This window comes from Brassica rapa, chromosome A10, assembly GCF_000309985.2.
Source record: "Brassica rapa cultivar Chiifu-401-42 chromosome A10, CAAS_Brap_v3.01, whole genome shotgun sequence".
NCBI classification, from domain to species: domain Eukaryota; kingdom Viridiplantae; phylum Streptophyta; class Magnoliopsida; order Brassicales; family Brassicaceae; genus Brassica; species Brassica rapa.
Window position 1 is genome coordinate 6,383,938 of NC_024804.2, and position 13,838 is coordinate 6,397,775.

At 40.4% G+C, this 13,838-nt stretch overlaps 2 protein-coding genes and 1 non-coding gene across 3 annotated transcripts; 1 reads left to right on the forward strand and 2 right to left on the reverse strand.

Moving 5' to 3' along the window:
- Positions 1 to 437: 437 nt before the first annotated feature.
- LOC117129304 lies at positions 438 to 1,316 on the reverse strand. The gene is made up of 2 exons (XM_033282871.1): positions 1,174 to 1,316; positions 438 to 1,023 (listed from the first exon to the last, which is right to left on the reverse strand). Exons 1-2 carry the CDS (start codon positions 1,314 to 1,316, stop codon positions 438 to 440), a joined length of 729 nt encoding a protein of 242 aa, XP_033138762.1.
- A 367-nt stretch (positions 1,317 to 1,683) lies between these two features.
- Positions 1,684 to 4,637, reverse strand: LOC117128993. Its single transcript, XM_033282210.1, has one exon. It carries the CDS (start codon positions 4,620 to 4,622, stop codon positions 1,725 to 1,727), a length of 2,898 nt encoding a protein of 965 aa, XP_033138101.1. The 5' UTR covers positions 4,623 to 4,637; the 3' UTR covers positions 1,684 to 1,724.
- A 715-nt stretch (positions 4,638 to 5,352) lies between these two features.
- LOC117129388 lies at positions 5,353 to 5,459 on the forward strand. The gene has a single exon (XR_004453037.1). It is a non-coding gene; the product is annotated as a small nucleolar RNA R71 (small nucleolar RNA).
- Positions 5,460 to 13,838: the final 8,379 nt, after the last annotated feature.

Consider the following 13,838-nt stretch of genomic DNA (forward strand, 5'->3'; position numbering starts at 1 on the left):
GACTTCAAGGTGTCGCTCTAGGACATCGCTCCAGATCAGTTTTTTTGGGCTCCGTTTCGTCGAAAACGCGAGCGACTCCGAGGTGTCGCTCCCATAACGTCGCTCCCAGCTGGAGCGACTTCATGTACTCGCTCCGAGAGGTCGCTCCGAGGGTGTTTTTGAAGCACAAAACGTCGCTAACGCGAGCGACCTCGATTGGTCGATGTGGCTACGTCGCTCCCAGCTGGAGCGACCTTTCAACCTCGCTCCGAGACCTCGCTCCCATGCACGATTTTCGCTCAAACCTGCACACGACTTCTCTCTACCTTCTTTTTTTTTTTTTTATTGCAATAAGAAGAAAATGAAAATACCAATGCAATATATACAAGGATACGCATGTGACTTCTTCCCAAGTGAGCTTGTTTTAAGTCCTGAGCTTGACTTTGCCACTTTTTGGATTAGGTCGGGGTAGGATCAGACAGTGGAGTTGAAACCCCATCTTCCTCTGGTGCAGTAGCCATGTAGAGCTTAACCCTTTGTCCATTGACTGTGAAGTCTCTTCCATCAGTGCTCCACAAAACTATTGCTCCATATGGCCTAACCTCCTTGACTTTGAAAGGACCGGACCATCTTGACTTAAGCTTTCCTGGAAACAACTTCAGCCTAGAGTTGTAGAGAAGAACTTGATCTCCTTCTTTGAACTCTCTCTTCAGGATATTCTTGTCATGGAAAGCTTTAGTCTTCTCCTTGTAGATTCTTGAGTTCTCAAAAGCATCCATTCTTATCTCATCAAGCTCATGTAGCTGAAAAAGCCTTTTCTCCTTGGCACTCTTGATGTCAAAGTTCAGCAACTTTATTGCCCATAGTGCCTTGTACTCAAGTTCCACTGGCAAATGGCAAGCTTTCCCATACACTAGGTTGAAAGGTGTGGTGCCCAGTGGTGTCTTGTACGCTGTCCTATAAGCCCAAAGTGCATCGTCAAGCTTATTGGACCAATCCTTCCTTGTAATCCCCACAATCTTCTCCAGAATAGATTTGATCTCCCTGTTAGAAATCTCAACTTGACCACTTGTTTGGGGATGATAAGGAGTTGCCACCTTGTGCTTCACACCGTTCTTCTTGAGAAGTCCCTCAAGCAGTTTGTTAATGAAGTGGGAACCTCCATCACTGATTACAACTCTTGGAACTCCAAACCTTGGAAAGATGATGCTCTTGAACATCTTGGTTACAACTCTAGCGTCATTGGTGGGGCTTGCAATGGCTTCCACCCATTTGGAGACATAATCAACAGCCACAAGGATGTATTTGTTGCCAAAAGATGATGGAAATGGTCCCATGAAGTCAATACCCCACACATCAAACACTTTAACTTCAAGGATTGGATTTTAAGGCATCTCATTCCTCTTGGTGATGTTTCCTCTTCTTTGGCAAGAATCACACTTCGAAACAAAGTCTTGTGTATCCTTGAACATATGTGGCCACCAGAATCCAGCTTGTAATACTTTTGCAACTGTCTTGAAGGTGGCAAAATGGCCTCCATAGGATGATCTATGACACTGTGCAAGGATCCCATCAATCTCCTCATTTGCAACCACTCTCCTATAAAGCTGATCCTTGCAGAGAATGTAGAGGTAGGGCTCATCCCAGTAGTATCTTTTCACATCCTTGTAGAACTTCTTCTTGGCATAGCCCACAAGATTCAGAGGTTCTCTTCCTGTGGCTAGGTAGTTCACCAAATCAGCATATCAAGGTTCTTTCTCCTCTGTTGCTTTGACTTCTTCCAGTTTCCTACCAGTCTCACAAACTGCTATCACTGCTTCGATAGCCATGATCTGCTCCTCAGGAAGTCCTTCGTCAATAAGGATACCAGACTCTACCCTCAACCTGGACAAATGATCAGCTACTCCATTCTCAACTCCGGGTTTGTCTTTGATCTCCATATCAAACTCTTGGAGCAAAAGGATCCACCTCAAAAGCCTAGGTTTTGCATCCTTCTTGGCCAAAAGGTGTCTCAAGGCAGCATGATCTGTGTAGACAATGACTTTAGACCCAACCAAGTAGCTCCTGAACTTCTCAAAGGCAAAAACAATTGCCAGCATCTCTTTCTCTGTTGTGGCATACCTCATATGAGCATCATTGAGGGTTTGGCTGGCATAGTAGATCACATGGGTTTTTCCATCTTTCTTCTGCCCCAGAACAGCTCCCACAGCATAGTCACTGGCGTCACACATGATCTCAAAAGGGAGATTCCAATCAGGTGGCTGGACAATTGGGGCACTAACGAGTTCACCTTTCAGCTTCTTGAAAGCTTGTAGACATTTCACATCAAAACTGAAAGTAGCTTCCTTGCACAGCAGCCTGGTCAAAGGTCTAGTGATCATGGAGAAATCCTTGATGAACCTCCTGTAGAATCCAGCATGACCAAGAAAACTCCGGATGTCTTTCACTGTCTTTGGTGGAGGCAGACCAACCATAACATCGATTTTGGCTTTATCCACCTCAATCCCCTTCTCTGAAATCTTGTGTCCCAGCACAATCCCTTCCTTGACCATGAAGTGACACTTCTCCCAATTCAGCACAAGGTTGGTGTCTTCACATCTCTGTAGGACCCTGCACAAATTTGACAAACAAGCAGAAAACAAAGATCCGTCGACAGAGAAATCATCCATAAATACCTCCACAACATCCTCAATCAGATCAGAGAAAATTGACATCATGCACCTTTGAAAGGTGGCTGGAGCATTACATAGACCAAATGGCATCCTTCGATATGCAAAGGTACCATAGGGACATGTGAATGTCGTTTTTTCTTGATCATTGGGATGTATGGGGATTTGGAAAAATCCTGAGTACCCATCAAGAAAGCAATAGAATGGGTGATTTGCAAGTCTCTCAAGCATCTGATCAATAAATGGTAATGGGAAATGATCCTTTCTAGATGCAGAGTTTAGTTTTCGGTAATCAATGCACATTCTATGACCTGTGATGGTTCTTGTTGGTATCAATTCATCCTTGTCATTTTTAATCACAGTGATACCACCTTTCTTTGGTACAACATGCACAGGTGATACCCATTTAGAATCTGAGATAGGGTAAATAACACCAGCATCTAGGAGTTTAAGAATCTCTTTCTTTACAACATCCTTCAGGTTAGGATTTAACCTTCTTTGATGCTCGATAGAAGTCATTGATTCATCCTCAAGATGTATCCTGTGCATGCACAAAGAGGGTGATATTCCCTTGATGTCATCCAGTGAGTAACCTATTGCCTTTCTAAATCTTTTAAGCGTTTTCAAAAGTTCAGATAGCTCAGTTTCAGTAAGTTCACTACTCACAATGACAGGATAAGTTTCATTAGGACCAAGGAATGCATACCTTACACCATGGGGGAGAGGTTTAAGCTCCACTTTAGGTGCCTTAAGCTCACTCCAGTCATCTTGCTGGGTGTCCTCTTGTTGAGTGACTGAGACTTCTTGGTGAACCATCTGTGGAAGCTCCTCGTACTGATCCTTACTGAAAAACCCCTGGTGTGAATCCAGCATCAGCCCATAGGCAGCACTCTCCAGGTTCTCAATTACCTCAGCCTCTTTCTCTACAGTCAAAGCATGCTGTAGAGGGTCCTCTAGTGACAACTCTTCAAGGAGTTCATCAGCAAGGGCGTCCATCTCTTCAATGTAGAACACTTGCCCTTGAACTGTTGGCCTCCTCATTACTTCCTTGATGTCGAAATGGAGAACGTGCCCTTTACCCAGATGGAGATCAATCTTGCCTTCTTTCACATTAACAATAGCTCCTGCTGTGGCTAAGAAAGGCCTTCCAAGGATTAAAGGGTCTTGAGCTTCTTCACCCATTTCAAGCACCACAAAGTCTGTAGGGATCTCATAATTTCCAACCATCACTGGGAGGTCCTCTAAGATACCCACAGGGTACTTCACTGAACGATCAGCCAATACCAGAGAAAGTCTACACTTCTTGTACTGAGTGAAGCCGAGCTTCTTAGCAACAGATAGGGGCATCAAGCTGAGACTAGCTCCCAAATCGCAGAGACATCTATCAAATACCATAGGTCCAAGAGCACAAGGTAATGTGAAGCATCCTGGATCTTCTAGCTTCTTTGGAATGACTAGTCTCTGAATGATAGCACTGCACTCATGAGTGAGAATCACCATGCCCTCAATCTCTTTCTTCTTTGCAGCTACAGCATCTTTCAAGAACTTGCTGTATTGAGGAATCAGCATGAAAGCATCAATAATGGGCATTGTGACCTGGACTTCACTCATTTGCTTGTCAAACAAAGCTTTGTACTTCTCTAGCAGCTGCCTCTTGAATCGACCTGGGAATGGAAGCTTGGGTTCATAGGCAGGAGGAACAAAAGAGTTTTCGCTTGCAGGAGTGACAACTTCACCATCCTTAACTGTTTTCTTCTCTTCTCCAACCTTTCCTTTTCCTTTTGCTTCCACTATCTTTTCCAAGATCTCGTCATTGATCTTCTCATCAACAATCACCACTTCCTCATCAATGGTGATGGCAACCCCCTCACTTTGTTTCTCAGCATCCTTGGTGAGAGTTCTCTGAGGTAACTCCTTACCACTCCTGAGAGTGATAGCTTTCATGGTTTCCTTGGGGTTTTGCTCAGATTTCATGGCAGCAAACTGGTTCTCCAAAGCTCTGAACTTGTTGTTGAGTTCATTGTAGCTCCCATCAATCTTTGAGTGAAGATTCTTCAACTCTTAGCCAACATGCTTCTCACTTCTTGTTTGAGACTCCAGGATTTGTTTCAGTAGAGCATCAGTGCTGCTGATTTGAGGAGTGGAGGTAGAGGGATTAGATTGTTGTTGGGAAGAATGGTTGCCCTTGTTGTTGAAACCAGGAGGAGGGTTTTGCTGAGGTTGATAGCTGCCTTGCTGATTGTTTCGAGGCTGGTAACCACTCTGTTGGTTGTTGGAATAGGATTTCTGTTGGTAGTTGTTGTACTGAAAGTTGGGCTCTTTCTTGTACCAGCTACCATTGTTGTTGATGAAACACAGCTCTTCCTGACCTTCCAAACCCTCAACTTCATGGACAACAACTGGTGTCTCTTGGCTTGGGTTGCCAACAAAGTGCAGCTGCTCTTGGGTAGCTTTATCAGCAATGAGGATGTCTATCTTATCCTGTAGAGCTTTCAACTCCTTCCTCGTCTGCTTATCATCAGTTCTACTGCCTCTGTCGTGGTCTCCACTGTAGACTGCATCACTCTTAACCATGTTGTCAACCAGCTCCTCTGCATCCTCCTCAGTTCTCCCCAAGAAGAACCCATTACTAGCTGTATCCAGTCTGGCCCTGTACTTAGGAAGAGCACCACGGTAGAATGTGCTCAGCAAGCTCTCCTTAGAGAAGCCATGGTGTGGGCATTGAGCTTGGTAGCCCTTGAATCTCTCCCAGGCTTCACTGAAACCTTCCAAGCCCTTCTGTTGAAAGCTGGAAATCTCGTTTCTCAGCTTAGCAGTTCTTGAAGTAGAGAAGAACTTCTCCAAGAATGCTTTCTTGCAGTCATCCCAAGTGGTGATGGAGTCGCTGGGTAGAGACTTCTCCCACTGGTGTGCCTTATCCCCCAAAGAGAAAGGGAATAGCTTGAGCTTTAAGGCATCTTCGGACACACCATTGGTTTTTGACAACCCACAGTAGCTGTCGAACCTGTCCAAGTGATCAAATGGATCCTCTAGAGCCAAGCCATGATACTTGTTGTTCTCGATCACGTTGAGGAGTCCAGACTTGATCTTAAAGTTGTTGGCTGCCACAGCGGGTGCTCGGATTCCCAATCTATGACCATGAATGTTTGGTCGGTCGTAAGTGCCAATGGGTCGAGCTGCTCGCTGTTGGTTAGGTGGACCATTGTTGTTAGCGCCATTGACGCCTGCATCATGCTGATGAAAGTCTCCCATGTCAGTGTTCAGTCTCTGTAATTGAGCCTGATGTTCTTCTTCTCTTCTCTTTCTAGCACACTCTCTCTCTAAAGCTCTGATGTCTGCTGCTCTTGGAACTAGGTTTGATGGACCCCTGCTCTGCAAGTTCATACACCTGTAGATTAAAGGGAGGTGAAGAAGAGTCAGTAATAAAAGAAAATAAAAATGACTTAGTCTCAAGCAATTGACTAAATCTCAATGTTAAATCTACTCAGAATTTGGCAACGGCGCCAATTTGATGTTAGGAGTTTTCAAGGCTCCTAAGACAAATGTTGTAGTATAAATGATTGTCGAACCAGTTCTAAGAGATATCAAAGCACCGAGAATGCAAGTAATCACTTAATCTAAGTGCAACCAATGATTTAGATGGGTTTTTAAACTATGACTAATTAAAAGAAATAACTAAATGATACTTTCTTAACTATTGGAAAAGAGAACTCATGGATATAGGGATTAGACCTCGGGTGATCAAGTTTCGAACTAAGGATGGCAAACGATCAATCAATCTAAATAACCTTAAGCTTGGACACAATCCTAAACAAACTCTATGTCTAGATGAATGTTCATTTACTAACACAATTAAAACATCAAATGTCTTTGGCTGAATAGTATGAAAGCAATCATAACTAGCAAGTCCAATGGCTATCTTAGCACCTCTAACAACAAATGTCTTTGGTAAAGTATGCTAAAAGCTTAGAAGAGTTGTCTCGGGCATTTTCTCGAACACCTTTCGGGTGGGAAATGCCTAAGGATCAACTACTGAGTGGCCAACTCAGAAGATGCACTATGTTCACTCTACTAGCAAGGAAATATGAATGATCTACACTAAAACATCCTAGTTCTAACCTAAACACCCTTAATCTCCCTAACCCATAAATTCAAAAGGTGATTACTCACTAATCTCCATGATTCCTCTTAAACCCATGTTGGATTTCAGATTAATCATGTAGAGAAAAACAGAAAATAGATAAGAACACAGAATTTCAATAATAAACTGATCAATTGATTCAAAGAGATGACTTTCCAAAGGTTTTTGGTGGTTTTTTCTAAGAACAAAGATGATCCTCCTCTTGGTGGCTCTTAGAGTATTAAAACATAGGTTTAGAAAATAAAAACGTGCATAATGAAATGACCAAAAGGCCCTTGAGAAATCACAAGTTCGAGCAAAAATAAAACGCGCAGCGACCTCAGCCCGTCGCTCCGATAAGTCGCTCCAGGCTTCGGGAGCGACCTCGCTGTGTCGCTGCGAGAGGTCGCTCCGGGCTCGTTCTCGCGTCTCCGAGTGATGAAAACGCGAGCGACTTCTCCCTATCGCTCTGGTAAGGTCGCTCCAGGCTTCGGGAGCGACCTCGCTGTGTCGCTGCGAGAGGTCGCTCCGGGCTCGTTCTCGCGTCTCCGAGTGATGAAAACGCGAGCGACTTCTCCCTGTCGCTCTGGTAAGGTCGCTCTGATAGGGAGATCAGAGCGACTTGGTGGTGTCGCTCCGGACTAGTCGCTCCCATGCCTTGCTCGCCCAATGACCACTCTAAACACTTCTTTTGAGCTCCAAATGCACCCAAATGTCTCCAAGAACTCCATGTGGTACTCCAATACCTGATAAAGACTCATGTATGCAAAATGCAACCTAAACATGGCTAAGTCCTAATCTATATGATCAAAATGCACATGGGTGAATGGATAAAACAATAGAATTATGCAAGATATCAGTATGATTGATGGATCTTGGACATCTACATCACAGTTCAGCGGGTGTGGATGGGCTTGGATGGACAGCTTGCGGGAGGTTCAACTTATGGGAACACGAAACTTCATTCGACGAGAATCTCCTCTGCATTCAGAACTAGAAGCACTAAGATGGGCGATGGAGAGCAGGCTGCAATACTAGACATGCCAGAGCTTTGGAATGGACTGCAAAGATTTGATTGCCATGATTAAGGAGCTACGAGATTGGCCAAGTTTTGCAACAGAATTGGAGAGGATAAAAACTCTGCAGATATGCTTTCTGGATTTCAAGATTACTCATATCCCACTAGAGCAAAATCGGACTTCTGATTTTTTAGCTAAGACGGCAAAATCGTTCCATAAAGAGCTTCATTTTGTTGGTTGTTCTATTCCGGTTTGGTTACCTAGACCACCTCAAGTTTGAGTAATCGAATAGTCTTTCATTGTCAAAAAAGAAAAAAAAAGACCATCAAATACATGTATCAACTAAAAATATACGTTTTCTCTTTACATCTTAGATATTATGAAAATATTTTCTCAACATAACTGTAAATATGTATAGATATGTAAATATCGATGATAACAATAAATGTTTCAATCCGACATAGATCGAGATCCTTTGGAGTTAGTCCGACATGCGGAGAGCGAATGTCAAGCATGGTTTGATGCTAAGGAAGTGGTACAACCTGTAACACAAGCTAATACAGATGAGGAGCCCCAAGCCATAAGCTTGGGAAATATCTGCTTGCTAGATGGATCTTGGACATCTTCTGCTAACTTTAGTGGATGCGGATGGGTGTGGATGGATGGGTCTGGGAATGTGCAGCTTATGGGGACAAGGAATTTCACTCGGCGGGAATCAGCTTTGCACTCGGAAGTAGAGGCACTGCGATGGGCGATGGAGAATATGCTGCAACATTCGAGCTGCCAGAGATTCGGGACAGATTGTAAGGAACTGATAGCAATGGTGAAGGAACCTCAGGCGTGGCCAAGCTTTGCGACGGAATTGGAGAGGATAAAGACGCTACAGATATGCTTTCCGGATTTTAAAATCGCTCACGTCCCACGGGCACGCAACCAGACGGCTGATTTTTTGGCTAAGACTGCTAGATCCTTCCATAGGGAGTTATGTTTTATTGGTTGTTCTATTCCGGTTTGGTTACCCAGACCACCTCAAGTTTGAGTAATAGAATAGCCTTTCGACGTCAAAAAAAAAAAAAAAAAAAAAAAAAAAAACAATAAATGTTTCAATCCTGTAGGGAAAATTTAGATATTATCTGTTCAATACATCCTTTTAAATTCGGGTTAAAAGCAAAATCTTTTAGCTTGGCCATGAAGCATATTTTCATGACTACTTTAGATATTTCGTTCCATTTAATGTATTGATATTATATAGATATATTTACCAACAGAAATGTAAATATTGCTAAGATACCAATATATACACTAACAATATCAACAACTAAATATTTTTACTTGAACACTACTCTAGGGGTTTCCAAAACCATAAAGGAATATGCTAGATATTTAGTTAACCGGCATATAAGTTTACATCGATTAACCTACTGCTATTTAAAAACACCCTAAGCGTGCCTAAGTTTTCTCACAACTACTCACAGCTACATTAGCAAAAAAAAACTATAATGTCTTCAATGCAAGTGACTCCTTTGAAAGATGTGAAACGCTTCAAGAGTGGTTGCAAGTACATGTGAAGGTGCTGCACACTTGGAAGCAGTTCAATGCAGTACACGGAGACACACTTGAGATGGTGCTATCCGATGAAAATGTGAGTTTTCTTATCAAAAGTACTTTGTTCTTAGTGTGTAGCGTATACGATATATTTTAGGAGATTCTCTTACTATTTTCTTCATCATGTACTAGGGATGTAAGATACATGCCTCTTTCAAGAAAACTTACACGGAGAGTAAAGGACGCGTTCTTCCTGTTGGAGCATGGAGGCACATTCAGAACTTCACTCTCAGTCCTTCAACTGGAATGTACCGAGTAACCGATCATCCCTACAAAATGAGTATCGTTCAGAATACCACAATGACAAGGTCTCCTCTTGTGAATGAAGACATGTTCCTAAGCTTGGTGGACTTCCAGTCTGTGGTTGGGTGGATCACTCAAAACATGTTTTCTCATTGGTAATTTTTGATAAAATGTTCTTATCTAATGTAATAGCATGGCATATGTTAAACTACTCATTTATTGTATTTTCAGATGTGATTGGTCAAGTTGTGGACTTGGGAGATCTTGAAACCATTCAGTGCTCAGGCAAACCAAGAATGAAAGTGGAGTTTACCCTCCCCAACATCAAGTTTGTATTCTTGAACTACCTTTTTTTATGGTGATATAAAGTTAATGTAATGGTGGTGAAACTTATCTATATTTTTAGTAGTGATTCTCGTGTTCCCTGCTGCCTGTGGGGTAAATTTGCTAAGATCCTCTACGAGGGTTGCAGTAAAGACGAAGAAGGAAATCCCATATGTCTAATTAGGTTTGCAAAGATCGGGAGATTTAGGTGATGATTGTTTTGTTAGATTCTAGATTTTGGGTTTTGGATTTTAGTTTTTGGTTTTTAGTTTTTGCAGTAGATTTTGGTTTTTTGAAAAACTTGATTGGTGGTTTTTGATTTTGGTTTTTACTTTCAGGTTTTTGCTTTTAAAAGAAAAGAAATTTCAAATATTATGAATAGTAAAATATATATTATTGAAAAATAAAAAAATAAAACACTATCATCAAAGCATACATAATTTTTTTTAAAAAATATTTTAAAAAAAATAAATTAAATATAAAATAAAAATTATCTTGTATCCCATAAAGATGCAGAAATTTGATATCGAATGCCTTCCATATAGTGCACATGAGTGTTATTATGTTCTTCGTCTTCATCTGAATCAGTCTTCAGTTGGTACATTACCAGTTGGATAGTCCGAATCAAAATCAACATCTCCTAAATTTGATAGCCTGATAAAATTATGTAGAGCCATTGTAGCTGCAAAGAAATGAAACCCCAGTCATACGGTCCAATCGGCAATAAATGCCATACAATTTTTTATAGAACAAAATTTATTTTTCAATGGAAGCCATCCTGGATTTTGACCTGTTGCTTCTTGAAATTCGTTTCTAATTCTCGTTTTACCCTCTTTTTTCAAAGGACCGGTACGCCAATTTATTTTTTCCATTTCATTTTCATATATTTCAAGAAATATATGAACCTTGTTATCGTTCCATAGTATTTTTCCCTTTAATAGTAATATCATACATAAGTTAGTCAATTAAACTATATAATCAGTTAATTAAAATAATTAATAATCTTTAATTATATTTTTTCTATTTTTTGTCATTTCAAAGCCCAAGCTAACATTCAGATACCACCCATTTCATTTCCTTCACACTCAATAGCAAAAGGTCCTAATTATAAGAGGAAGAGACCAACCAATGACAATGAAGAAGAACCAATAATGTTATCTGATATTACCAATGTAATTCCTACTGCAAGGACGCAGACACAACAATCTCATCTGACTCCTAACTTGGATAGAACTACACCGAATACAAGAATTCATTCAACCAATATGCCTCCTCGAACGGATGACCAAGTGTTTGTAAACCCGTGTGCACCTGCTAAGAGGCTAAGAAAGAATGATTCTTTTACCTGTAAGTCTCGTGTTTTTCAATTAGTGTCTCTGTCATCAAAGAGTTGCTCTTTTCTACTTTTCTGTTCAAAAATTGTAGTTTTTATATCATTTCCAGCCCGTTCTAACGTTAAGACACCTGCAAGTTCTCTTCCTAAAAGATCGATACCTCTATCTGATACGAGCAATGTTTGGCCTTCTGTAAGGACACAGGCACACCAATCTGTTCTAACTCCTACCTTTGATTCATCTATGTCCAGATTAACACAAAAAGGTGATTATTATGACAGAGTTTTGCGATCTTTTGTACCTTTTTTTGGAAGTTAACATGATTTTAACATTATGTCTGCATATTTTATTAAATCTGTCTGTTTTCCGAAAAAAGGAAAAGGAAAAGCTGTTGCATCTGGAAAAATAGCAAAAACAAATCATGGTATGTTCTGTTTGTTATAAAAATAGAATTCAGTGATTATGTTAATAGCCTTTTTCGTTCAGGATATACATCATATCTAACAGATCTATCTGCGCTTTATCAACAGAAACAGGAGTAGTTGGGCTTCATGGTGATGGATACTCGAGTGAAGAAAATGATGAGTCTATATATCATGATTACGAGGGTAATTTATAGTGGTGAAGCCTTCGATAGTTTAAGGTTCTTCAATGTTAAAACTATAGAGAAAAATGAAGAACTTAACAAGAAATTTTATAACTAAAAGGTACATCCGATGTGTATGGAAAGCAACATTATGATTGCAGTAGTGAAAAAAGTGACTCTAAGTCTGAATCAAGAGTGAATTTTGACAAAAGGTCTAAAGTACCAGAGACGGTTGGACCCTCAACCGCTGTAACTTCTTCGAAGGGGAAAACCCGTAAGCTAAATATATATATATACATATTTATATCTACATATTTCATGTGTTATTTTCTGTAATTTAACAATAAATTGGGAAAAAAGTTTTGATATGATACATCGACGAAGGTGATGCAACACATAAATGTGATCATTGTGGGGCTATCATGTGGTATGGTGAGTGCATAAACAGGAAAAGATATACCCGTAAAGTCGTAAACCTAAATTTTCAATGTGTTGTGGGCACGGTCAGGTTCAGCTACCACTGTTAAAAGAATCCCCGGTCATATTGAAAAGATTATTGACAGAGGATGATGAAATGAGTAGATATTTTCGTGAAAATATTAGAGTTATCAATATGGTTTTTTCATTTACATTTCTTGGTGGAAAAGTTGACCGCTCTGTTCAAAAAGGTATTGGTCCTCAAATGTTTCAGCTTCAAGGAGAGAACTATCATTTGATGGGTAGTCTAAAGCCACCAGACGGTGAACCTATGTTTGGTTAACTTTATATTGTCGACACAGAAAATGAGATTGTCAACCGAGCTGGTATTGTCGGGTAATTTTTTGTTAAATATTTAAACCAGTTTGAGTTATGATTTTAAATTATGAACGTGGAGAACTAATCTGAACGACCTCATGTTTGTATTTTTTTCCAGGAAATACAAGAAATCAACTAAGAAGGCAAGAAAAGAGGAACTTAAAAAAAAGTTATACATGCGTTAATGGCTATGCTAGACGAGTGCAACCCATATGTCCATCAATTTAGATCAGCACGTGATCAGTTTAACACTAATCCTGATCAGACATTTTATATGCGTATCATTAGTAGTCGAGAGAAAGATGGAAGGACATATGATACTCCGACTGCATCTGAAGTAGCTGCACTAATTCCTGGAGATTTCAATTTAGACATGGATAAAAGAGATATTGTGTTGGAAGAGAAACAAACCGGATGGCTTAAGAGGATTAGTGAAATTCACCCTGCTTATCTGGCTCTTCAATATCCTCTTATCTTTACATATGGTGAAGATGGGTTCAGACTTGGGATTAAAAAGTGGGCAACGGACGCAACAGCAAAGCTAAAGAGGCAGACAATCAGCATTCGAGAAGATTGCTTCAGCAATTCTTGGTTGATGGTTATACTACTATTGAGGCCAACCGGTTGTTTTATCTAAAAATGAACCAAAAAAGCCTCAGATCGGATAGCTATGACTCTATCAAACAAGCTGAAAACGCAGGCAAAACCGATATGCAAGAGCAAGGAAGTCGATTTGTGCTACCAGCATCATTCACAGGAGGAGCAAGATACATGAAGAATATGTATTAGATGCTATGGCTATCTGTAAATTTTTTGGGTTTCCTGATTTGCTTATTGTGGGAACCAAAATTTGCACTGTCGATTTCCGTTTAAATTAGGAAAGTAGGAGAATCCTAGTTTCCCAGAGGTCCCGGATATCTGCTAATACCACACGCCAAGCAATCAGAACACAAAACGAGAACAGTAAACTTACTTCAATCTATTAATGAACTTATATAAACAAATTTATCCCTCATGTAAAGTGTAATAATATATTTACTTTTATAAAATCTGCAGGTGACTCCAAATCACAAATGCATTTGAGGCATCACAGCTCTTGATTAATCCTAACATAACAGAGGCTGATGCTTTCAAACAAATGTTTCTATCTCTATTCATATTATA